This window comes from Castor canadensis, chromosome 4 (genome assembly GCF_047511655.1).
Source record: "Castor canadensis chromosome 4, mCasCan1.hap1v2, whole genome shotgun sequence".
NCBI lineage: Eukaryota > Metazoa > Chordata > Mammalia > Rodentia > Castoridae > Castor > Castor canadensis.
In genome coordinates this window covers 181,160,368-181,185,305 of record NC_133389.1, presented here as the reverse complement: position 1 = coordinate 181,185,305, position 24,938 = coordinate 181,160,368, and the positions used below count along the sequence as shown (strand labels likewise).

General features: G+C 48.1%; 1 protein-coding gene across 10 annotated transcripts in view; it reads right to left on the bottom strand.

Annotated features, from left to right (window-relative positions):
* The window catches only part of Agap1 (ArfGAP with GTPase domain, ankyrin repeat and PH domain 1), a 497,350-nt gene that overhangs the window by 9,089 nt on the left and 463,323 nt on the right, over positions 1 to 24,938 (bottom strand). For all 10 annotated transcript variants that reach the window (XM_074072056.1, XM_074072060.1, XM_074072058.1 and 7 more), the window contains one exon: positions 227 to 482. In XM_074072056.1, coding sequence (XP_073928157.1) covers positions 227 to 482 — 256 coding nt within the window. The remainder of the gene's footprint in view (positions 1 to 226; positions 483 to 24,938) is intronic.

The window sequence follows — 24,938 nt, the reverse complement described above, 5'->3', positions numbered from 1 at the left end:
TCCCAGTGCCCCTTTGTCTTCTACCCTCACCCAGGTGAGTCTAAATGGTAGGGGTCATCACACTTCAGGCACTGAATAAGAATTCCCTATTAGGAATTGTTCCCATTTCAGACTGGTCACAGTGAGCTTCTACTAGACAGAAGCTCAAGAAAGCAGAGCAGTGTGGACAGAGTCCATGGCGGCTCTGCCCTGTGCGGGACACACGATGGGCATGCCCGCCACCTACCCAGATCAGCAGCTGTGCCAGAACCACATTGCCCTTGCGGCAGGCCAGGTGCAGTGCCGTGCGGCCATCTCCCTCCCCACAGGTCTCGTTCACTTCATCCCGGGAGCCATGGGCCAGCAGCAGGATGACAGTCCGCAGGTCCTCATCGGCAGTGGCACGCAGCAGGTGCTGACCCAGGGACAGCTCGGTACATGGCAGCGGGGCCAGGAAGAGTTTCTGTTCATACTTGGCTCGGATCCACCGCTCCTTTTCTTCCCTGCAAGACACAGGTGTGGTCACAGTGGGCATGAGAATTGAGGCTGCAACCCCGTCCTGCAGGCCTTCATGGTCAGGAGCAAATGAGGGTCTCCACTTGGCACAGGGAAGCTCTTGAAAAAAGGTACATCCATGGTTCCCAAAGGGGTGTCCTCACCTGTAGTACCTGCCACCTAGGAACTTTCTAGAAATGCAAATTTCCCAGCCCTACCCAAATGGAACTCTGGGGGTGCTTTTACAAGCCTTGCAGAGATTCCTGTCCCTCGCAGTGTGAAAACCAGAGCTCTAAGGGCCACACCTGGAGAGCTCACTTGGTTTCTTTCACTTGCATGAGCTGTGGCAGTGAAGAAAGACATCAAGGCCATGGGCCTTAGATTGGTGGCTCTCATGCCTTGAAGCCTGGATTGGCAGAAGGTAAAGACTGACTCCATACACTAAGAGCTCAGGATGCAGAGAAACTGCAAGGCATAACTGAGGGACACTGGGCAGAGTATGGGGGAGGGCAGCTGGTGGGTCCCTCCATCTGTGGGTGACTGAGCTCTTGGCTCTAAACTCATCTGCCCCCTGGGGTGGCAGATACATGTGACTTCTCCAGCATCTCCCAACACTTCCAGCTGAAGGAAACTGTAGTAGAACTATACAGGAAGGGTGGACTCCAACAGAAGTTTAGGAAAGTCACAAGCTAGGCTCAGTGATTCTGGTACTTTCATGATCTCTTCAGAGACTTGGAAGAGGCTAAAGGGGTGGCAGAATGTCAAGAATTCCTTCAACAACAAAGAACAGCTGGGTTTCTGAGGGAACGTGTGTAGGGCCCAGCCTAGGAGAGGCAGGTGGCCTCTGAGGTCAGAGCAGACAGAGGCTGAGGATAGGGTGAAGCTGGGGAGGGATGAGGTGGGGCAGACTCTGGGGTGTGGAGACCTAAGATGGTAGCAGCTGGGCCATAGGCGAGCTGAGAAGGAGCATCCAGAGCTGGGTGGGTGTCATAATGGAGTCTCCTCCCTAAAGAGGATGGGGCCCCGCCTACCACATCATCAGGAAAGAGGCTGAGAAAAACCGAGGAGGGGGCAGGGTGAGGAGTGAAACTGAGGAAGGAAGAAAAACCCCACAGTCAAGTGTGTTTCCACTGACACCAAAGACAGGCCCCCAGGGGAGCTGTTCCTAGGCTCCGAATGGAGGGTTTTGGGTTTGGTTTCTCAAAAAATGGGAGAGACATTGAGAACTTGGTTATCCTCCAGACTTTGCAGCACTGCTAGAGAGGGAAGAGGAGGGGGGAGGCTAAACATGGAAGAAGAACGGTATGAGAGTTTATAAGAAACTCTTGAAATTTTGTTAGTAGCCTATAGTATGCTCCGTGAGGTCTGGGCACAGTCTTCCTTATGAGGGTGACAAAGAAATAAAGAAAAGCACTGCTGCATGAAGAGACTGTAATTACTAACAGACTGCAGCGAGATTCTGACTCACAATTACCTCTTCTAAAATCTAGAAATCTCTCCCGGCAATAATCAGGGTACACAGCTACCAGGTGCACGGAGGAATCGCTCAGGCCCTTGCCAGTTTAGAAAGAAAACTCATTACCACATTTCTGCTTCTGAAGCACAGAGAGAGGCTTGTTTACACCTTTTACCCGTGTTTACACTGCGCACAGCGACCTAGTGTTGGGTTAGCCCTGATCTGTTTTTAAATACTTAGCCAAACAGATTCTTCCAGGAGTAAATCTGGATTAGTTTTGCTTCACTTCCTGGTACATGCGAGTGACCCAAGAGTGACCCCCGACTCTTTTCATTCAGAGATTTCCAGGACAAACACTTGGACCGACTGGCACCCACAAACGGAGGGGGAGCCCTCACACATGTCCCCACTTGGGAAGCATCACAGGCACAAAAGTGCTACGACGTCCGGGAAATACCAGTTAAGAAAAAAGACAAAATCTGGTGGTGGTTCTGTGAGTGTTTGAAAACCTTGTTTATAAACAATATTGATGTGTTTCAGAAATCACAAAAGACAAAGAGCAAGCTGAGAATTAAATGAAAAAGGATGAAAGTGTGGGATATGTCCAGATTTTCAAGTTCCAATTTGCTAACTCTCAATTTTGTCATTAAAATCAGACTCTTACTCTGCTCCAGGTGACTTTAATAGTCATTGCCAAATCACCCAGCCATAAACTGGAGAACTTAACATAGGAACAATTATTAAATTTTCTTTTTAATAGTCAAATATCCTAGCCAAAGGCTGAGCACAAGACCTGAGCCCTCTGCCTTGGTCCATATGCTTTCCAGGATCTGTGGGGTGACTCCTATCCGTGAATGTGGTCACCCGCCCCTTCCCCTGGGAGCTCATCTGAATTTGCTGACACTAGTGCCCAGTGGAATAAACTGTTCTTTTAGAAATCTGTTCTTTGCTTTCAGGATCAGAAGAAAGGTCAAGGCAGGCTCTGCAGGGTGAGGATGTAAACCATTTTGGGAAACTTCTTCCAGAGAAAGGTCTTAGCATTAGGTACCTGAAATTAGGAAGGGGGTCTGGGAGAGGGTTGTACAAGGGAAGAGCTCCCAGGCTCAACCTTCCTGAGCTTCATGGTGACTGTAAGAGGTAGGACATGGGACTACTGTTAGAATGCTAAGTCTCTCCTCTAGTGACAGAAAATGGCTAGACATTGGTAGCTGTCACCTAGGAATACTGCAAGGAGATCAGTGCCAAGTTTCAGACTTCTCTGCAGGGTCTGCCTCTCCCAGCACCACATCCATGTGGCCCTTCATTTGCCTCCCAGGATACCCAGGAGCTGCTCAGTGTGTGGGTATTATCATCAGAAGGAATCATGGTTCTTTACTGAAACTTTGTGTGCCTTTTCAGGACAGAAGCTTTTGGTGCTGACGTCTACATCCTTGGGACCACAATATTTCAACACTGTCAGACACCAGGAAGTGGCCAGAAAGCTAAAGGAGGCCACTGGCTCTGTGTGTCTACATCAGACATGGATGTTCTGAGCAGCTGAAATCCACTTAGGATGAAGCCAGCCCAGATGAAGGCAGTGGGGTTTTGCAGGCGCTCATACAGCAGCTCTCATTCATACTTAACCACTTCCTCTTATTTAGAACCTGCCTCCTGTGGCCATTTCCCACCCCGACAAATGTGCCCTAGTGCCCGATTCTAGGTGCTTTCTCCAGTGGCCATAGGGATGGAAAAGGATGGAAAATCTCATTCATGCTGGGCTTGGAGGCTGTGTTCTTTGGCATTAGACAACAGGGTTTCAGTGCCTGCATTTTTCTCCTTCATGGAAGACCATCGTGGACACTTTTGTCTTCCCCATAATGTCTTGGGCCCTTGTTTCCTTATCTGTAAAATGGGTCTGGCATTGTCTATTCCAGGTAAGCTATTTTAGGATCAGAGATCATACGTGTGAACCATGTGGTGGCACAGCCAGCCTTTTGTAAACAGTACTGGTGTTCTAATCACTCAAGGTCATTGCCAGGCACGGAGGGCTCACTAATGGAGGTGGCCTGTGTATCAGAGGTGCTGTGACATGTTGCTGGCCTGCCCAGACTCTTATTGGACATTGAGGTTTCTAAACTGACTGCCTGTACATGGGAGGGTCTCACGAATCAATGTGCTCAGCATGGGGAGGTAGTCTGCTCTTAGTCCCAACAAGCCCATGCTGTCTTGTGAGTCCCCCCCTCCAAGGGTTCACAGGGCCCACAGACACAGTGCTTGGCTGGTCTGAATGACCCTGAGGCTGTCAGAGGCCAGGGGCCAATCTGGTTGGCTCTGGAAATGTCTAAAGCTTCCTAGATGTTATGGCTGAACTGCTCCCCCCAACAAATTTGTATGTTGAAGCTTCAGTTCCGCACCACACCCCCCGCCATGTGACTGGACATGAATAGGTAAGTAGTCAAGATTAAATGAAGCCATAATGGTAGACTCCTGATGCACAAGGGCAGATGTCCATATAAGAGACACCTGGATTCTCTCTGTGTGTCTCTCTCTCCATGAGTTAGGAAGACAGGTCTTACCAGGTACCCTGATCTCAAATTTCCAGCCTCCAAAACCAAGAGATAAAAGTTGCTTTACTTAAGGCATTGTGTGACATAAGCGGAGCCATCTTTCCCCATTGCTCTCTCCAGGCTTCTGCACAGTGAGCATGTGACAAATGGTTTCTGCTTTATGAGAATATTCTAATACCTTCACCCTAGGAAACCCTGATGCCAAGGCACAAATACTCCAATTGTTATTCTGGAGTTCAGTTTTGCTTCTGGGATCCCCAGCTTGTCTTGGCTACACCTTTCCTTCTCCCTAAGGAAGGCCAGTTCAAGAGCAGCGGAGCTGGCAGTAGATCACCTCAGCTCGTTCCAATGCCCTGGAGGACCACTGCACACAGCCTCCGTTAGCTAATGAGCTAAAAAATGAATTATTGGCATGGCCGCTGTCAGCAGGGAGGAGGGGCCGGCTCCTCATCTGATCTCAGTGCTGACACACCTTTAAATAAATCAGCAGAAGGAAAGCCAGGGACAGGGGCAGCAGACCCCGACCCCAGCCCCCATGCAAGAAGACATCTTCAGCAATTCTATGGTAGATGTCTTCTTTGAGTCCTGCTTAAAATGGAGCCTCTTTGTTGGTGGCTCTCCACCTCCCTCTGGCCATGATCTGATTTGTAGGGTACTGGTCAACTAGACTTGGGGTTACAGGTTGGGGGGGGGAGCAGAATCAGGACTTGGGGGAGGGCAGAACCAGAACCAGGAGTCCTTTGGGGGTCTTGGGGTCGGCTGGACTAGGCCATGAACACTTTGGTACTGCAGTCTGATGGGCAGTCCCACTCCTGACCTCGAAGAGTGCTAACTAGGCCAAGCCCAGTGTGCTCACCCCCAGGATGATTCCCTTGGACGGTTCCCTACAGATTTAGCTTTCGCCAAACAGAAAGCTAAATCTGAGGCCTACAGATTTAGCTTTCGCCAAACAGAAGCAACCACCGGTGCCAGTGAAAACGAGGTGGAATCTCCAAAATGTGACACCATTGAGTTGAATTGGACAGTGATGGCATCACAGGTCATTCTTGATAACCAGACTCTTTGAGGGACTCTTGAGCAAAACACGGATTTTAACAAACCACCTACATGTTGGATGCGCATAATCTGTGGCCATTCTGTACGATAGCACAGCAAAAAGAAAAACTTCAGAAAAAGAGATTGGCTAGCTTTATTCCAAATTTCAAAAGAAAGGGAAGAGGGTGGAGAGTCGTGACGGATGCAGCATCTCTAATGGAGCCAAGGAAAACCCAGGGAGAGCACCCCATTCAGGCCGGTGTTCCTAGTCTAGCCTGGCTTTTATTTAAAACATTTTTTTTTGTGCTAGCAATGGAACACGAGGTCTTGTGTGTGCTAAGCACCCCCTACCCCTGGTCTATCCCCAGATGGATGGAAGCTATGGAAAGGGTGGCTGGGAGCCCAGATGAGCTCCGTTCTTTGGAACAAGATGGACACAGAGTTCCCTTCAACTGTCCCAGGGATATCAGGGACCAGATGGAAGGGCAGGAGGGTTTCTGATCCTTGTGGGCACATAAGCGTGGTGAGTGCAAACTTGGGCCAGTGTGTGCTGTGGCACAATGCAGCTCTGTTCCTACCCTGCCCAATGTCACATGGTAATGTTCCAGGGATTGTGCAGATGCAGGCTAGATGATCCAACAGAGACAGGGTCAGGGGAAGAGTCCAGTACAGATCAGGAAGACAGGGGATGGATGTCAGGCTGTGGGGAAGAGATTCATTCCAACTTCTGCACCAGGTCCTGAGAGCTGGGCTAATTGCTGTGTGCACACCGCACTGGGGTCCATGCTGGTGTCACAGGTCCAGTCCTTGCATGAGATCCTTGTGCCCAGTACTGGAGGATCCAGCAGGAACACTCACTGTAGTCTTGGAGAAGGCTCCAGGGCAAGAGTAGCCACATGACAACACTGGTGGCTATAATGACAATGCAGCAACTGACTGGGATTTCCCTGTCCACATGTGACTGAGGTGTGTCTTAGCAAGGGCTTTGTGGTCCCAACACTTCAGGGTGCCTGACACAGGATCAGCCCTTTCTCATCCCAGTGACTGGAAATGCTGTAATACAGTCTTTCTTATGTGAGCTTGTTAGAATCCTACTCTCAACATCTGCTGTTTTATAGTTGTCATACTCTGAATGTCTGAGTCCCCCAAAGTTATTTGATAAAATGCCAACCTCCAGGATGCTGGTATTAACAGTTAGGGCCTCTGGAAGATGATTAACTCATGATGTAGGAAATTAGTGCCTTATAAAAGAGGCAAGGAGCTTCCTTGCTTCTTCCACTATGTGCGGATGCAGCAATGAGCCTACAAAACAGAGACTGAGCCCTCAACAGACACCAGATCAGCTGGTGCCTCAATCTTAAACAGTTCAGCTTCCAGTACTGCAAGGAATATATTTCTATTGTTCAGAAATTACTGGGTCTAAGGTATTTTGTTACAGCAGCCAACAGGACTAAAACAGTAACAACGTATAAATAAGCCTTTCAACATGACCTCCCTCCTTTATTTACAGTGCTGCAAGAGTCAGGCGGTGGGGTTTAGGTGATGAACGCAAGGATTTGTTATGTTTACATGAAAGTAACTCAAACTACAGCTGGACTATGTTGGGCAGACTGGGGAAAGCAGCATGGAGGGTCCTGATGAGGCTCGGGAGGTCCCCAGGACAGTGCCACCCACTGGGCTGGCCTTTTGCACAGTGATGTGTTTCAATTCTGACACCGCCATCCTGTTCAGGGGAGTGGTGCAGAGGTGAACTGGGTTGCTCAGACCCCAGGTGGGACAGCTGAGGGTCTTAGCCCATGGCTTTGCCTGAACTCTTCCTTAGGGCTCTGCCACCTCCCAAATTAGGGAGCTTGTTCCCTTTGCACAGCTACCACCTGGATGTGGATTCCAGCAGTGGCCTCCACCACTGTTCCTCCCACCCTCAGTCTCTGGCTATCCTGACACCTAGTTCTTGTCTCTGGCAAAGAGTTAGATGTGAAACTGCTTCTGAGAAAACTAGAGCTGGTCCACCTGATGGAAGTCATGTACTGCGTGAATTTTAAAATTCAGTTCCCATGGGGACATGCCACATGTTTCAATGTGTAATAGCCATATGTGGCTAGTGGCTGCCACCTTGGGCAGTGCAGACAAGAACACTTCCATGGCTGTAGACACAGAGCACTTCCACCATTGCAGACCTAGGACCTCTCTGCCATTGTAGAGGACGCACTGATATGGACAACTGCATAGTTTTTCCCTCCTAATTTTCTTCCTTACCGAAATTATTTATAGAATGATTATGAAAAATAATCTGTGGAACAATTACACAATGAAGAGAAGGGAAATTACAAATGTGGGTGAAAATTGAAAAGGAAAGAAGACAGATATCAGAGTGGGAAGCTGAAGTGCTGTGGAGTGAGGTGCCTGACCATCACCGCAAATCCCTGCAGCCAGTGAAGAGCAGCAAAGCGTAGGGCAATTCTCAAAGACCCTTGAGGTGACCTGCAAGGGGGAGGGGTGGATTCACACCTTCCTTAGAGAAAGGTGGTTGTGACACAAGGCCCTGGTTCCATTCCTCATGTATCTGAGAGCCACAAAGACAGTCACTGTTAACTGCCGTCAGTCAGCTGGGTTTTGGGTCTGGCAAGGAGAGTGAGCACACTGCCGGGGGTAGTAAGATTAATGGGTCAGATTCCCAGAAAGTTTTTCATGGATGATCACAAAGTTTTCAACACTGTCTTGTGGTAGTCAAGGAGATGTGACATTAGGAAATAGACATAGGGGTGGGCAGCCACATAGCCCCGGGTCTCAAGGGAGCTGCCAATATGGTGAAGATGTTCTGGGGTGGTGTGAAGAGCTGTCCTTTGGTGGTTTGGGTCTCAGACTTCTGACTCCCTCTACACATGAGGTTTTCTGAACAGTTCTCTGCAGTCAGGAGTACCAAGGGCCATTCCTGAAAGTCTGCTCTCCATCAAGTCCAATCTTGTGCTCATTTTAATTCGAACGATCCCCTCAAATGGTTTATAAAAAGCCAAGAAGTAATTTTGTATGTAAGTCTGGCACTAATCACACCTTCTTTTTGAAATAGCTCCTTTCCCACCCCATGGGGTACGAGAGGATTTTCAACACTGATTTTATAGGAGATTCTGCAGCCAAGTATACCCTTGGGGTGAGGAGTGACACTGGAGGAGCCATGCACGGTCCTGAACTGGTGACAGACGAAGAGAGGAAGGACAGAGGAAGAAGAGAAAAGAAAGGGCTAGCAGCAAGGAATTTCCAAAGTGCTTCCTGCCTCAAGCAAAACAGGAACTGGAGAGGAGGCATGGAAGAGGGGCTGGAACAATTGCCAGCGAAGGAGGGGGCCTCCTCCCCCCAGGGGAAGCCAGGCCCACTGCAGGCTGAGCAGACCTTCCTTGCATGCATGCCTTCTCCCCGAGCTGCGTTGCTAGGGGTCAGGCCGCAGCCCTGAGGACGACCAACAAAGACCGATGGATATTTATTCCTTAATTACTGAAAGCTTTTAAGAACTGGCCACTGTAAATCCCGCATGCAGAGAGCAGGAGGCAACAGATGAGGATTTATGCTCAGGGGGCAAAGACAAAATAAATATCTCGCCTGACTTCTGATCAATATTATGAGTGTTTTTGCCAACCTGCAGGGTGTTTTATGAGCACGGAGAACAGAACAGGACCATTATTAATTAAATAAAGCCAACCATATTAGGCTTATTACTTCTGCGAGTCACAGTCAGATGTGTTGGGCCGTGAGTGTAGGGTCAGGCAGATCTGAGGGCAGGTGCAAGCCGAGGAAGTGCAGAAGGGGGAGGATTGCATGCTCAGGTGTCACATCTGCCCAAAAATAGTCATGACTGGGCTGCCCTGTGCAGTTGCCCGGGTCAGCCTGCATTGTCACAGAGGTGTCTGTGGCAAAAGGGGCTAATCCCCACTGACTGAGCTTGGTCTCAGCCCCTGCCTTTACTCTGGGTGCAGGTTGAGGCTTGGCGCCCTAGTGGCCTTACTGTCATGAGTACAGGGCCCCTCCCCACACCTGCCTGTGGAGACCGTGACTGAGTTGCAGAGAACACTTCTGGGACAGGTGATAATGCAAATTCCACATCCTCTGTCTTATAGTTTTGTGGCTAACTGAGGATTTTACTTGGGGTCATTGAGGCAGGCATAAAGGAGATGGCAGGGCAGGCCAGGCCAGGAGTCTGCTCTGGCCTGAGGGAGGAAACATCAGATTAATTACTGGACAAAACCAAGCTGAAACTCAAAATCTGTTTGATGTCTACAATGTGCCCAGGACTCATGAAGCACCAAGTACAGACAGGATGAGATCCAGGCCTCTCTGAGAAGGGTCATAGCTGGCCATGGGATTCTGGGCAAGGCACCTAGCCTCTCCTGGGCCTTAGCTTCCCTTCTAGAGAGGTTGGACAGTTCTGGAGCTGCTGTCTCTGAAGTGAGAGGTCCCACAGAAAGATTTGCAAGGGAGGTAAGGACAGAGTGGAAGGTGCTCACTGCCTGTGGGGAGAGGGGAGCTGCTGCCAGAAAGAAGGCCAAGCAGCTGGGCCAGAGGTCACCTGGGCCTGTTCAGAGGAACATCTCAACTGAGCTTTCTGCTCCGACAAATACACCAGGGCAGCTACCCCTGGGAAACCTCCCTCCTGGCTCCCTGTGTTCAAGCAGACATGGCAGTCCTCCTGGCCTGTTCCTGCAAGACGTGCAGAGCCCTTCCTGGGGCCACTAGGATCACAAGAGAAGGTGGAATGGTCACCCAGCACAAGGCCTCCTCTGCGGCCCGCCTGCTGCGAGCGACTCCAGCTGCTTTCTTGGGCTCCAGTCATGGGAAATTAGCCCCAGAGTGAAAACATTTGCTCGTGCTTTTTCTCTGACTCCTGGAATCACAGCATAGCCCCCAGAGCCCATCCTTCCCGACCCTTCCTGCTGCCTCCCTGGGAAACCACTAGGTTGGAAGGGCACAGAGTCTGGCCAAATCACACAGGGGCCTGGATATCCTCTCCCCAGGCCAGCTTTGGAGAGCCACAGACTTGGATGAAAGGCTGACCCAAAGGGCCCAAAGAGGCCTTAAGGCTACAGCTCAGCAAATGAACAGGTGTGCCTAGGGCTTGGGCGTAAAATGCTAGAAGCTGGCTCCTTTCTTCAGCTCCAGAACCCACACTTCCAGGGTGTGTACTAACACTGGAACACAGGGGTTGGGGTGTGGCTCAAGTGGTAAAGTGCCTGCCTAGCAAACACAAGTCCCTAAGTTCAAGCCCCAGTACTGGCAAACAAAAAAACAAAACAAAACAAAAAAACACTGGAACACAAATGCCCCCGAAGGCTACCAGTCAGCAAGCCAAAGGGCAGGGAGAAAGCAATGGTTTTTTGCAGTTCAAGTACAGGGAGGAGGACAAGAGTGGTACTATGGACTTTCCAAATCCCACACTGAAGCCCTTATATGGAGATGATAGGATCAAGAGGTGGGGCACTGGGAGGTGATCAGGTCATAAGGATGGAGCCTGCAACAGGACTGATGCCCTTAACAGAACAGACACAACAGAGAAGACCTCTGCTCCCTGTGAGCCCATGGCAAGAAGGCACATGAAAGCCAGGAAGAGGGTCCTCAACACAAGGGTGTCTGAAGCACCTCGATCAGAAGTGCAAGGGACACATTTTTGCAGTATAAGCCACCCTATCTATGGTATTTTGTTACAACAGCCAGAACTGACTGGGACAGGGTGCTAAGGCCATTCCAGAGTTCCTTGGGCCTTCATCCTCCTCACCATCTTTGGCTACCTGCCACAACCAATCTTTCATTCGTATCTGGCTAAAATGGTAAAACTGGAGTCAATTCAAGAATGTTTGTGTGGCTGTTCTTAATTTTGAAAGCAGGTAAGTAGGTATCTTCTATTTCTCCATTCTCACTAATCGACCACTCTGTATGAATCTAACTGCTTTTCCCTATGAAGGCCTCAGTGAGTCACTTTCCTGCTGGCCCATGAGCTCAGGGGGTCAGCCCCATCTCTGTGACCCTGGTTGAGAGCTGTGTTTTTCCTTACAGAGACAGACAGATGAGCTTAGCTTCTTTCACACTCACCAGTCTTGAGAGCCTGAGAAGACAGGGAGAACTGTCCCCACTGGCCTGCACTAGTCCTTTCAGTGTGGCTGTACTGGTGCCCAGCCTTTGTCCCCTGAATCTTATTTCCTAAGTAACCAAAGTACTATGGCTTCAGACTCAATTCTGACACTGGGCCTGACCTCAACCCTGTTCCTCCAAGGATCTAAGAGACAAGGTGAGGGTAAGTGTGTGGGTATTAGCTAATCAGGAGTGGCCCAAGGAGGCTGCAGGAGTGAGGTCTTAGCCTGTCCAAGAGCTCAGCTCAGGCTTCCCAGCTCTATGCGAACACAGGGGCTGAGGTGGGACCCATGCCTGGTTCCTACTGCTGTAGCAGACCCTTGCTCCATAGGGCAACTTGAGCAGCAGCTGAAACGCACCTGGCAAGTGCTTAAGGTTTTAGGGTCTTTCAGACACTCCAGAGCAACCTCAGGCATCTGGGATTTGGTTTCTTCATCTGAGAAATGGGGACTCAAATCCCTCACCTCTCGGGAATGGCAAGGATTGGAGGAGGTTGTATATGGGGTGCTGAGGCCAGGGAAGGGGGTCAAGTGGTCTAAGGAGAGGGAAGGAGGAAAAAGGGTGAGAAGGGCCAGTAGGGAGTGGTGGGCAGGGTCAGACCTCAGGGGCAAGGACAGGAAGCAGTGCCTAGCACCGCTGATGCTATCAGGGCTGATGGCACTGGGCTGGGTACTCATGACTTCTGACAGGTGTGTGGGACATGCCTTGGGGCAGCAGAGAATTTGGTTCCTTGGGTGACCAACCAGAGGCCTTTGTGGATGGAGTTTTCTCCTTTTTCTGGAAGATGATGGGGAGTTCAAAGTGGAGAAGAGGAAGGGTCAGGGGCCCTGGGCTGTGGTCAGGGAGAGGAGCTGTTCCATAATAGATAGAACAGAACAGGTGGCAGTGAGCAGGGGCCATCCCTGGGAATAGGAGCCCACGTACAGGGGACAGAAACCTAGTGGACAGGTAGGAGGGGGTGGCCAGTGGGGAGAGGGAGACTGAAAGCCATTTAAAAGTCTAACTTCTGGGCTGGAGGAGTGGCTCAAGCAGTAAGAGTTCCTGCTTAGCAAGCTCAAGGGCCTGAGTTCAAACCCCAGTGCTACCAAAAATACAAAACAAAACAAATAAAAGTCTAACTTCTAAGAAGGTAACTTTTGAAAAGATATTATACTGCTGGAGAAAGGCAAAGCATCAGAAGTGGCCAAGCCATGTTTACTATTTCCTACTATTTTTGAATCTGCTGCAGAACATAAAAAAACAAGGCACTTAACCCCCGACCTGGGTCAGTTACATCTCTCCAACCACAACCTTTCCAGGTGTCTTGGAGATTCTTTCCACCATTTTTTACTTGCAGACAAGTCTTATCTCCTTGAACACCTTTATTATTTGGCTCAAAGCTACTTTTCTAAGTTTGTGAGTTCATGTACAAACAGTGTACACAGGACCACCGCTAGACTGCATGAGCCACACTTGCAGTGGGTTTCTATGCTTCACCATTGGGAAAAAAAAATGCAAAGAACTGCTTTAGAGAATAAATTCCAATAAATCTGTGCCAGGCGAGAGAGCGCCCAGGCTAGTGGAGCGAGGTGGTCCTAGATTCCGAGTAATGTGGCATGAGACCCGGCTGCCCCTGGGCGGCGCTCCCAGCTGCCCTGGTGGTGGAGCCCATCACAGCGAATTAAGTTCACCATAACAGCGGCTGATGTGATCAGCTTTGGAACATACAGCATCATAAACACATAAGGCAAGAGAAATGGCCCTTTTCCTGTGCTTGGGATGCTGTCAGACGGATGAGGCCCTCACCCTGTGTTGCACCATTGCTCTTTAAACACTGGGGAGGGGGAAGCCAAGGCCCCTTCTACATGGAAAAGCCAGAGACAAGAAGGAAGCAGGCTTCTCTAAGTGGTTGGTGAACAGGACAGAGAAGACCCTCGGCTCGGTGGCAACACATTTGGAAAAGACACAGAAAACTCCCTAGCAGTTTTCTGGTAAAAACTGCCACATTGCTTGGTAATACTATTTTTAGATGTAAATGTTGATTTTGACAATAACGAACCCTCTCAATGTGGTTTGCCTTTGACCCCTGGAGTGGGGAAAGATTAGAATTGTCACAGCCATGAAGAATAACAATAAGCAAAGAGGTTTTCAAAGAGGAAAGGCATCAGGAATATGCAATTGAAAGACACTTAAAATTAATTTGCATTTTAACTTTTTCCAAAACAGAAAACATGGAGAGTGCTGAAGGCACTAATGGGATTAGTGGTCTGGGGCCGGCTACTCCTGTGGGCTTGACTGAAGTGTTCTGTAGGGGCAATGGCCCAGGAGCAATCGCTCCTGTAGACAGCATGGATTAATTCCAATGTAGTGACAATAGGAATTTTATCCAAGAGCAAATACCCCTTCCGGAGGAAAACCAACAAATGAGTAATAGCTGGTTTTTCTTTTTCAACTCATCTTCACTGTTAAAAACACTAGGCTCAGATCCACACATCCACTAGGAGTTTTTTCCAAGTGTGGCTGTGTAGCAGTGGAGCGAATCACGAGAAGCACTCATTCTCTAGAGTATGAAATGCGTTATTATGTAACAAGCTAAAGTGAAATTCTTTCATAAACCTCTAACTGATGAGATCAGGAGGCAGAAACTGGTCAGGTGTTTTATTTTCCACAATTGGCACAGAGTTTAACTTGCCCAATGGCACTGGCCTTGATAAGGCAAAATTAATTCTATCTGTCGAGATTTCTGGTGGAGAGGGTGTCCCAGAGAGACCCACAAGAGTCTGTTAGTCCAGGGCCTCTGTGCCTGCTCAGGTCAGGCAATGTGTGGCTTCACCCTTTTCTGCCACTGCCGTGAATCCCTGATAAATTCCTGAACAATGGCCCCAGGAATTTTTGGGTGGGTTGCTTCCCAGTATCAGTTAGTGGCAAAGCTATAGTCAATCTACTGAGCAATGGCAAAACACCAAACATGCAGTGAGGTTTTCCTAGTGTATTTTAAACCTATCCACTCTACGTTCTCTCTGCAGAGAGGACTCTGACCAAGCTGCCCAATGCTGGCTGCTAGAGCTGGGGGCAGGGTGCCTGAGTCCACAGCTCCTTCTTCTCTGTCCTCAGGTACTAGGGTGTTGGAAAGCCTTTAAAAAAAAGGCTTCTAGAAAAATGAATTTCACTGAAACAGTCAATGAACATCATTTATTTTAATGTTAAAAATCCAGAAGGTGGGAAAGGAACATGGCAATTTTTTAAGTAATTAAACAGAATTTCCACCTGGTCCAGAATTCAGCTCTGGCTATGTACCCAAAGTAACGGAGAGCCGGGAGGGAGGCAGGTACTTGGACACCTGTGTCCACAGCAGCACTGTTCACAAGAGCTGAAAAGTGGAAGTCACCTAAGAGTTCACAGACAGACGCACGGATAAAGAAAACGTAGAGCAAACACACAATGCAGTATTGTTCACTGCTATTCTGCAGGAAGGCAATTCTGCCTCACGCGGTGACACAGACGGACCAGAGGACATTATGCTAAGTGAAACAAGGTAGACAGGGACAAACACTCCCTAGAGTACGCAGGTCCTCAGACACAAAGTGGAGATGGGAGTTACTAGGGCTGGGAGGAGAGGTGAGGCACGTGTTTGGTGGGTGTGGACTTTCTGAATGAAAAGATGGAGAGGCTCTGGAGATAGTCGTGGTGATGGCTGCACATTATGTCCGACATGGTTGTACTTAGCGCCAGAGAACAGCAAACTTTGAAAGTTAAGATGGTGAGTTCTGTTATGCATAGTTTACTAAAACTGCTTCTCAACCCAGAACCTTATTCTCTTGCTCCCTTTGCACTGCTGGGTGACTCTGTGAAGTTCCATGTCAACATTTTGATGGCCCACACTACGTCCAAGGGACTTAAAATTCAATTACAATGATATTGTTGGTTGCTCATATCCAGTTTTATCCAAATGATCCAAAAATACATTATGGAACTGCATTCTCCTTCTACACCAGGATCCAGGTCATGAGGACACACTGCACTGGTCTCTTTCTCTCTCCTTCAATTTCATAGTCCCTTCTAACCACATGGCCTTGCTGGTCTTCCATCACAACGATATTGGAGAGACTAAGCGATTTCAATTGTAGAATGTCCCCTGGATGTGTTTGTCTGACTCCATGTGGGTAAGAATACCACTACAGAGGGGCCCCAGGCCTCTCTTGTGCCCCATCGGGAGGTATGGACTATGGTGGCCCACTGCTGAGTCTGGTGCATGGTGGAAGCCCTGGCCATGACCCTCACCTCTGCTGGGGCTCCTTCTACTGATGCCTCAAGACTGTGAGTGTCTTTCTCCTTTCCCCCAGGAACTGCAGCCAAGGCTGACGATCACCGGCTGAATCAATTAACTCTTGGTTGTGCAATGGAGATTTTCCATTTCTCTGTTGAGAGAGTGGAAGCTCCTCTGAGCTACTCTTGCTTCTAGTGGACGTGTCGCCCGTGTTCCCCGACACTTTCTACTTTCCTTCTGGCTTGGCAGGATACTCCAGCTCTGCTCTGCATTCTCTCTGGACATATCTGAAACGGGCCTTTTCCCCAAGGTGCTCCGATTCTTTTCACAGAAGCTACCTTTTATTTTTCTTGATTTAAAAGTAAAGCTGTAAAAAATTAGAACTTACTTTGCTTTATTTTAAGAGAAAGCCCTTAAATTTTTTAGTAAACTTTCTGGTATAATTATAGATTCACATGTAGTTTAAGGAAACCATGGAGAGATAGCCTGTGTCTCCATACCAGGAGAAACTGGGCAAGGGCTTCCTCCTGACACACCATGTGCACTACCACTCTAGGACACAGGACACGGGCACCACCGCTGCCCCACTTTAACCTGTGGTCATTTGGTACCTAAATGTCCAAGTATTTAGTCCCATGCAACTTTACTACCTGTCATTTCCTGTATCCACCACCAGTCAAAATCCTAAACATTTCTTACACCACAGTTCTTCTTGTTGCCCTCTTGCCAAGCATGCCCAACCACTCTTCTGCCCACCTCCTCCACCTCTGACTCCTGACCACCACTAGCCTGTTCTCTATCATTTTACTTTATTTGAGTCAGGGGTCTGGCTGTGTTACAGCTCAGGCTGGTCTTGAACTCCTGGGCTCAAGACTCAGCCTCCTGATTAGCCACCCAGCTTTTATTTCTGTAATTTTTTCAGGAATGGATCCCCCACCAATCATAACTCCCTGTAGATTCAGTCAAGTTGCTGTGTGGCTCAACAGTACATTCCTTGTCACTTCTGCTGAGCAGTTCGCGGGACAGAGATGCTGTGGCTTGTTTAATTCATCACCCACTGAAGGGCATCTGTCTCGTTTTGGCCGTTATGAATAAAGCTGCTAAAAATGTTTGTATTTATGTTCTTGTGTAAACTAAAGTTTCTATTTCTCCAGCATAAGTGCCCAAGAGTGCAGTTGCTAAGTCATATGGGAACTGTATATTTAATTTGTAAACAAAACAAAATAAAACAAAAAAAAACCTGCCAAACTGTTTTCCAAAATAGAAGTGATCAAGTTTTAAACATCGTATTTGCTAAAAACCGAATCCCACTATGTAAAAGGAAAGATGACTTAGAGAAATGTGATCCCCCTGCATTTAAACATTGTGTGCTAGGAGACCTGAACTGATGGCAGCCTCCAATTTCACATCCATCTTTGGGTGTGAGTGAGTGCAGACATGCAAACGTGTGTTTAGAAAATGTGACCCACGAGCTGGCATGCAGGTATCAAGTGGATGTGTTTAGAAATCTGTTCAAAGGAAGGATTAAGTTTACAAATGGGTCAGTAAAAAGCATGAAACCCCACCTCTGCTAGTCCTCAGTAGACAAAAACACCAAGGACAAAGATGGAGGGGAAGCCTTTACATCACTGCCGAGGTCTGCTGAGGTCTCGGCCATAGGGCGCCTCTACAGGACCTTTGCTTTTCCACACCTCTTATACCCCTCCCTTCGCAGTCTCATTGGGGCACATTTGGAAATTATTTAAAAAGATAAAATGCCTCTAATCTGTTACCAATTAGAAGAAACATGTGAACATTATTTTCTAATTTGTGACTCTTGAGTGTGCGTCTCAAAAACCAGAGAGAAGTAATTGAAATAATTATGCCTGCCCCTGAATATTTCTATTATGCTCTTGAAGTAAGAGGCTGGGTCTGTCCTCCTTGCATGACGTGCCGGAGGGTTGAATGGATCCACAGGACATCAAAGACCTGGACGTGAACCGCCCTCGCTCCCCAGTCTGTGTAAGGCGGCTGTGCAGCTGGAGCCCCAGGCTGGCGACCCGGTTCTGTGTTCAGATCTGGGGATAAACACACGCTCCTCCCTGGCACCCCTCCCCCCCCCAACTTCCCCATCCCAGAGACTCGTTTGCAGCGGGAGAGCTGCTGCAAAATGTACAGGAGGAAGCCTGATTTATAATAGGAACTATATGAGCTTTTTTTTTTCCTACCAAACCTAGTTATAGTGTGACTTGAGTGACTAACTCCTGAAAATTGGTAATTTCTTGGTGCTTAACAATAGAAAGTCTACCAATGAGGAGTGAGGCACCCTAATAAATTTATAGGGCGTTATATGCCAATTAGGCCTCGTCAGCCATTCAAGAGGCAGGGATGCCAACCCAGTTATCACTCCGCAGACACAGTCTTTACGGCGGACGCTCGTGCAGTTCAACCCATCGTTTCTGTTTGAAAAGCAGCATATTAATGCTGACTGTAGAGCAAGCTGAAATCTGCAGAGGGCCTTCCTGGGGAAGCGACCTCTCTCTTCCTGTGTGCACACTTTCCTTTGTTCATCAGTGGGAGATGCAGACTTGAGATGGATGAGGTCTACACACAACAGATTGGGTGTCACCAAGGGGCGCAGGCCATCGGGAAACTTCCTGTTGACCAACATGGCTGTGGTTTGTTCAACAAACACTGCACTTTCTTCTGCAGGTACCTGGGAGCCTGGTAGGTGGTTTATGTCCACCACACAGTCGTTCAAAAGCACCTCTGCCTGGGCAGGGATGCACAGGGCATGCTGAGAACCTGAGAGCACAGAGGTAAACCTGCCCTGTTGGGAAATAGTGAGGAACCAGGCAAAGCTACCCAGGCACGTGTGGCGGTCTGTTCTTCACGTACAGTGATTGACTGAACTGACTTGAATTTTTCCTTTTGAAAAGAAAAAAAAAAAATCAGAAGAAACACATCCTCCTTGAAGACAAACGTGTCCATGTGCAGAGGTACACAATGCACTTGGGCACTGCCACCCACATAAGCAGGGTGACTGGAACCCTTTCCTTGTGGACATTTTCAGACACTTCCCCTGGCCCTTTAACCTTGCATACTTCCAAACAGAAAAACCAGGCCTTTCCCTTTCTTTCTCCTGGCTGCTGTGAGTTCTGACTTCTGTATCTGACATCTCATTCAGCATTCACTCTTTCAAGAATTATCAACTGATAATTTCAGTGTCGTGAGGTACCTGACTGCAGTTAGCACTGTGCCAGGCTCTGGGACGCAGGTGAACAGAGGCAGGTGAGGAAGTGAATGTGTGACCAGGGGAAGGAAGTATGGTGGTGGTGTGAGTGCTGTGGTTCTCTGGGAAAACACCAACCAAAGGATCCACCTTCTCTTGGTTCCTATTATGCAGACAGCCCTGAATTTCATTCACAAAAGGAAAATGTAGTTAAATGCAATTAAGACTGCTTTCCAAGCTTAAGAACACACATGGCACAAGCGAATATCGGGACACCCACAGAAGTTCCCGTCTTGAAGTTCAAAGAGACAGCAGTCTTGGGATGCACCCACCACCCTTGGAGAGCTACTGTGGGGTTACCATGGTAAAGGCTTCTGGAAATGCCAGCTCACTCACTATAAGTGCCTTACCATCCAGCACGGTGGCTGCGGAGAGCAGTGACCACTGCAGGCTGCTGCACGAGAAAGCTTTGCTGTTGCTAATTTCAAAGTGGAAAATATTGGTACCAATTCAGAAGATGATGAAGGACAGGACATGGGAGATGCTCTCACAGACCTTGCTGAACCACAAGAAGGAGCCTGGCCTGGGGACCTGGAGTCCTGTGGCTCACCTCAAAGTCAAAGGCACAGGGAAACAACCATCGTGGAGAATGAGGGTCCTTTCTGCCCCAGAGTGGGGTCTTACACATTTAGCATGCCAGCACCTGGGTACCCTGTCCCTGGCGCCAAGGACCTTGGTGGATCCTTCGCCTTGACTACCCTGGCTGTGCTGGCTGCCGATGTTAACCTGATTTATCGTGCTCAGCCATGGCCCTTCTCACACACCTTCAAGCAGATGGTAAAAATCTCAAGCAGAGGGCAATCAGAGTGCCCCCCACTAAATATCTCTCATCTGCTACCTACCTCCTACCATGGTCCACTCCAGAGCCCTGTGACAACAATCAGTGAGTATAGCTTTACTGAAGCCAATTTCCTTCAAGGATGAAGAAAATGGTATGTCCTTGGTTGCCATCTAACAGATAATGTCACAGCCTATGGCTTCGATGTACTGTCCACAGCACCACAAGAGAAGAGAGAACAGAAGTGTCAAGTGATGGCATCATCGTGACCACAGAAGGATCTCTGTTTAGGGCACCATGAAGGTCACAGGTGGGCCACTCCTGGGGAAGAGCCTACCAGAGTCCTGCACCATACCATTTTAACAGGGGCCACGGGGCAAGATGAGGCCCTCTTGGGAAGATGGGGTGGGAGGGTCAGGAGACCATAAGAGGTAAATGGTCCTGAGAGATAAGCCCATTCTTTCTAGGAAGGGAATGGGGACGCAGACTCTTTCAAGAACACAGACCCCCCCCCCCATCCCACCACTACTCCCACCCGGGGCTTTGGCTTCCTCTCATTCCGACCTCGCCCCCAAACAGCACTGGAATGCTCTGTCCCCTGATGGGCTCCATAATGAGAAGCGCTGTCAATCACAGCTCCATTAGCCTGGACAGACTTTCACTTCCTGAAACAATTTATTGGATTCCCAGAAGCAAATGGGCCTTCTTCCTTTTCAGCTCTGTTTTTAGGGAGCTATTCAGAGGGAGTGTGTGTCCCTCTGTCCCTGCTGGGCAGCCTTTGTTTCCTCCATTTACTCATGAAAACGGTTTCCTGAGTTTACCTACCTCCCCCGTTCCTGGTTTCCCCAGTGTTCACCAAAACTTCTTTCCTCCACTGTTTGGTTGCCACACAAAACCCACCAGCTGTTTCCAGCTACTGAACCAGGGAGGGAGCGGTGAGTTTTATTTGCAGAATTGTGGAGGGAGGCAGGGCAGGGAGTGGGGGGAGGGGAGAGACACTTGAAGAAATTAAATCGAAGGAAAAGAAAGAATGAAATGAGGCAATGAACGAATGCCAGGCGATGTTCTCCTGGTCTGTAACTCACTGTCCCTGCCTTGCTCCATCCTTTCCTTGCCTTCCCATCTCATTCCTCACCAATTTCACTAGCTCTATAAAAAATGGTCCTGCTAAAATTTAATCCTTCAGATGTTAAAAAAAAATTTTTTTTGAGACAGGGTCTTGTTTATATCACCCAGGCAGGCCTTGAACACTTGGTCCTCCTGACTCTACTTCCTAAGTGTTGGGATTATAGCATGTACCACCATGCCTAGGGAAAAATTTTGACCAATGTTTGTAATTCTTATAAGCTCTATGTTAATGATGACTAAAGTTTTGCTCTGATAAAATTTCCAACTATTTAAAAAACTCACGTCACTTAAAATTAAATTGCTATCCAGAGAGTTTGATAGATCAGTTGTCTTTTGCTTTCTGGAGAGAAAAAGAGGATTCAAAATTAGATAAAATAATATTTTTTTCTTCTACTGCTCTTCTTAAAGAATAATACACACTGTGCCACTCACTGCACCTGAGCAGGAAGGCACTCTTCTTCAAGCATCAATCACTTTAACTTTTAACCTGGGAAAACAGATTGGAGAAGCACAGTTATGTCTTGCCTTCTGAGGATTTCAAGTCAATAGTAAATTGGGGGGCACGTTAGAGCCACTGAGATCCAATCAGGATAAAATTATGCAGTCATGTAAGAAATAATATCTATTAGGCTAATTTAATCACCGAATACTTTACAGATGAATTAGAATTTAGAATCCAATTACTTACGACATTCGGACTGTCAGAGCCTGTTTCTAGGCAGGAGGAAGAAAAAAAAAGGGGTGATTCAGGCAGCTTTTAAAGATGCAGAAAATGGAAGGGACCCTCTCCTGCTCCTGGACTGGGATAACAGCAGAGAAATGACAACTTTGATCAGGGTTTTTGCCATCACCTCAGCCTACCCCACTGAGCCCAGAATGCTTGAATTTGTTATCCCTGACAGGCAGCCATTGTCCCAGCCAGGAACTCAAATAATCTCTAAGAAGCCTCCTCCTCAGGGCTGGCATTTAAAAAGGAGGTCTACTTGGACACATTCTGGGGCAGCCCCCAGAGCAGAGGGCTTCTGTACCTGGAAGTCTGCAGGGTACCCCCCAGGAACCACCAAAGGGGCCCTGATCACCACCTAGGCAGTGGGACCCTGCCAACCCCACTCCCTGCCCCCTGCCCTCTTGAAGGCTGCACTTATCTTCTCTGACAGTGAAAGCTGTCCTGAGATAGGAAAGAGATCAGAAAAAAGAAGATCCAGAAGCCTGCTGGTCCCTGGGGTATGGAAGCTTGTCCCACCACCTGGGATGCTGCTCTTTGTGTGGGGGAAACTGAGGCCTGGGAAGGGAGGTCATTGTGAGAGACTCAGCTCATTTTGGTAAGAACAAAACTGGCCTTGGGGAGTCTTCTCTCCCAAATAGCAATAGGTGGGGGCAGTTGCAGACTGATCACATGGTTGTGCTCCCATGTGACTGCATTCCTGAAAGAAGTCATTTTTTTACTCTTCCCCTCTTTTCTCAGTTCGGGCATTCATGGAATTGGGTAAACAAAAAATTCTTATATTTGATATTTGAATTACAAAGAGATTTATTTCAGGGCTTCAGAGATTTTTTTTTCTGGAATAAAAAAAGGCTGAAAAAATGAATTTTTTTTCATGCTGTATTTTCTTTTGGGATAGAAGTATGCAGAAGCCCTTGGCATATGGCTGTTTGGCAATCCTCAGAGCTCTCCCACATTTCCAGTAATAGAGTAGGAATTTTGGGAAAACCACCACGTCCACTTCATTTCACGATGGTTCCACAGTGTGAAATGAATGAGTGTTTTATTTAAATTTTAATTGCCAGCAGGTCACAGGGCTGAATATGCTTTAAGTTTAAGGTGGCCACAGAGATACCTCCTCTTCAGGAAGGCACAACTGCAGTGAGCCACCATTAGAGCCATACCCAGGGGCCTCTCTAGCCCATTCCAAGGGGGAGGGAACTTGGTGTTTACAGGCCACAGGGGTTTTATGACGGGGCTTCCTGCCTGACTGAACAGAGCTCTGCTCCTCTGGACTCCATGGACCCTCCTGCACACTTTCCTCCACCTGGCCCACAATGTGTCCTTATTATGTGTTTAATTACCAAGCTGGACCACTCTGCTCCCTCTCCACCAGGACCTTTGTGTGTGTGTATTTGATTCATTTAATTGAGGGCAGGGTACCGGATAGGATCTCCAAAGAGATGTTCCTTGTTCTAGGATGATTCATTGCAGCTCTTAAAAACACCTGTTCATCAATTTATCAGTTCATAAAAAAGATCAGACTTAATATTCAGTTTCTTTAAAGGATTAAAAAAAATCTTCCTACATAATACATTAAGTAAAAAAGAAAAAAAGCCCATGTTATTAAAAAAATAGAAACACTTCTTGAGAACAGTCCCTTGCAAGCCTCCCACATTTGGGGGTGACCCTGTCAGTCTTCTGATGTATGTGTCACAATTATATGGACTGAGAAGGAGGACTTCTCAGTAACGGGCATTTTCCACACAGGAAGGTGAAGTTGGCACTGCCTGAAAGCCAATGGCCACGAGCACTTGAGTGTCACTTGCAGCATTTTAGCGCCCATGCTGGTGGGTTTCAGACCCCAAATGCTACTGACTTCTGACAAAAGGGAAACAATTCTTTCATGCTTCCTTTAGGAAAGTCACATTATCAACATAACGAGCCTGTGAGAAAGACCACACCGCCACACAGCAAACCCACCAGCTTACTGCACACAGCTCCTCACAGGAGAACACACAGCTGACCTGCAAAGCCCAAGACCAAAGCCCAGGCGCCCGACAATGGCCGCTTCTTTGGCCAGTATGCAGAGCCCGTCTAAACGGAAGGTGAGGCCTCTTCATTAACTCAGTGAGTGTCATGAGCCTGTCACCACGGCAGGTATGCCATCTGCCCTTGGTGGGCCATTGGGAATCTCCTTCCTTTCTAGAGGGATCGGTGCTCAGAAACGGCTCTGTCTCCCCACGACCCAGTGGGCAGCAGCCTCGTGGCAGGACCTGGTCGGCAGCTCCCGCCACACTGACTAATTAATGACCCTGCTGGTCGCAGCTGGAAGAGCCGAGCTGGGGGTGATTAATTAAATTAGCTGGCAGAGGAAATTACAGTGGAAAAGCCAAAGTTTGATTGCTCCATAATTAACCGCAGTGCAAATAATATCTGCGTCCATAACTTCCAGCGATGAGATCAGAAGCCAATTGAATTTGGCACTGATTGAAGCTGTAAATATCCTGTGGTGAAAAATGATAGGTTTGTTCTGGAGGGAAAACTTACAGAAATGGACATCCAGCAACTGGGAACAGGGGAAAGGGCAGCGGAGGAAACTGCGGGGAGCAAGTCTCACCTTGCTTTCATACTGCCTTTTTCCAACATTAAAACATCTCTTTTCATATTTCTTTTGGGTTACTGGCGAGGTGTGCTATCCTATATATCCTGCTTCCACATTTCAGATTTGACTTCCCATGCCCAGAACCTGTGCTGGGGTTCCATCCCCGCTCTCATCCCAGGGATTAAAACTCAATTCTAAAATAATTCCATAGGCTAATGGGAGGCGACCGCTTTCATCTCCCCAAGAAGAAGAATGTCCTATTTAGACCATCAAATGCATGCAGCATTGCCACTCTTCTAGATAATGACGTTTTTTCTTCTTCGAAACAATTTCATGTCCAAAGTATGGTTTCATTAGCAATGGGATTCTACTTTAAAGAAAAAAGCATTTTATACAGATAATTGCCTTGCCAAAAAAATAATAAAATAAAACCTACAGAACTTTCAGCTGACGGACACATTCCTTTTCCTACCAGCCACGTATTTTCAAAGTCGGGTATCTCTACTGGAGAAGCTCTGAAAGTAATGACTTGGTGGCTTTAGGTCAGGAGGTGTGGCTTCTGTCTGCAGCTGCTCAATAACA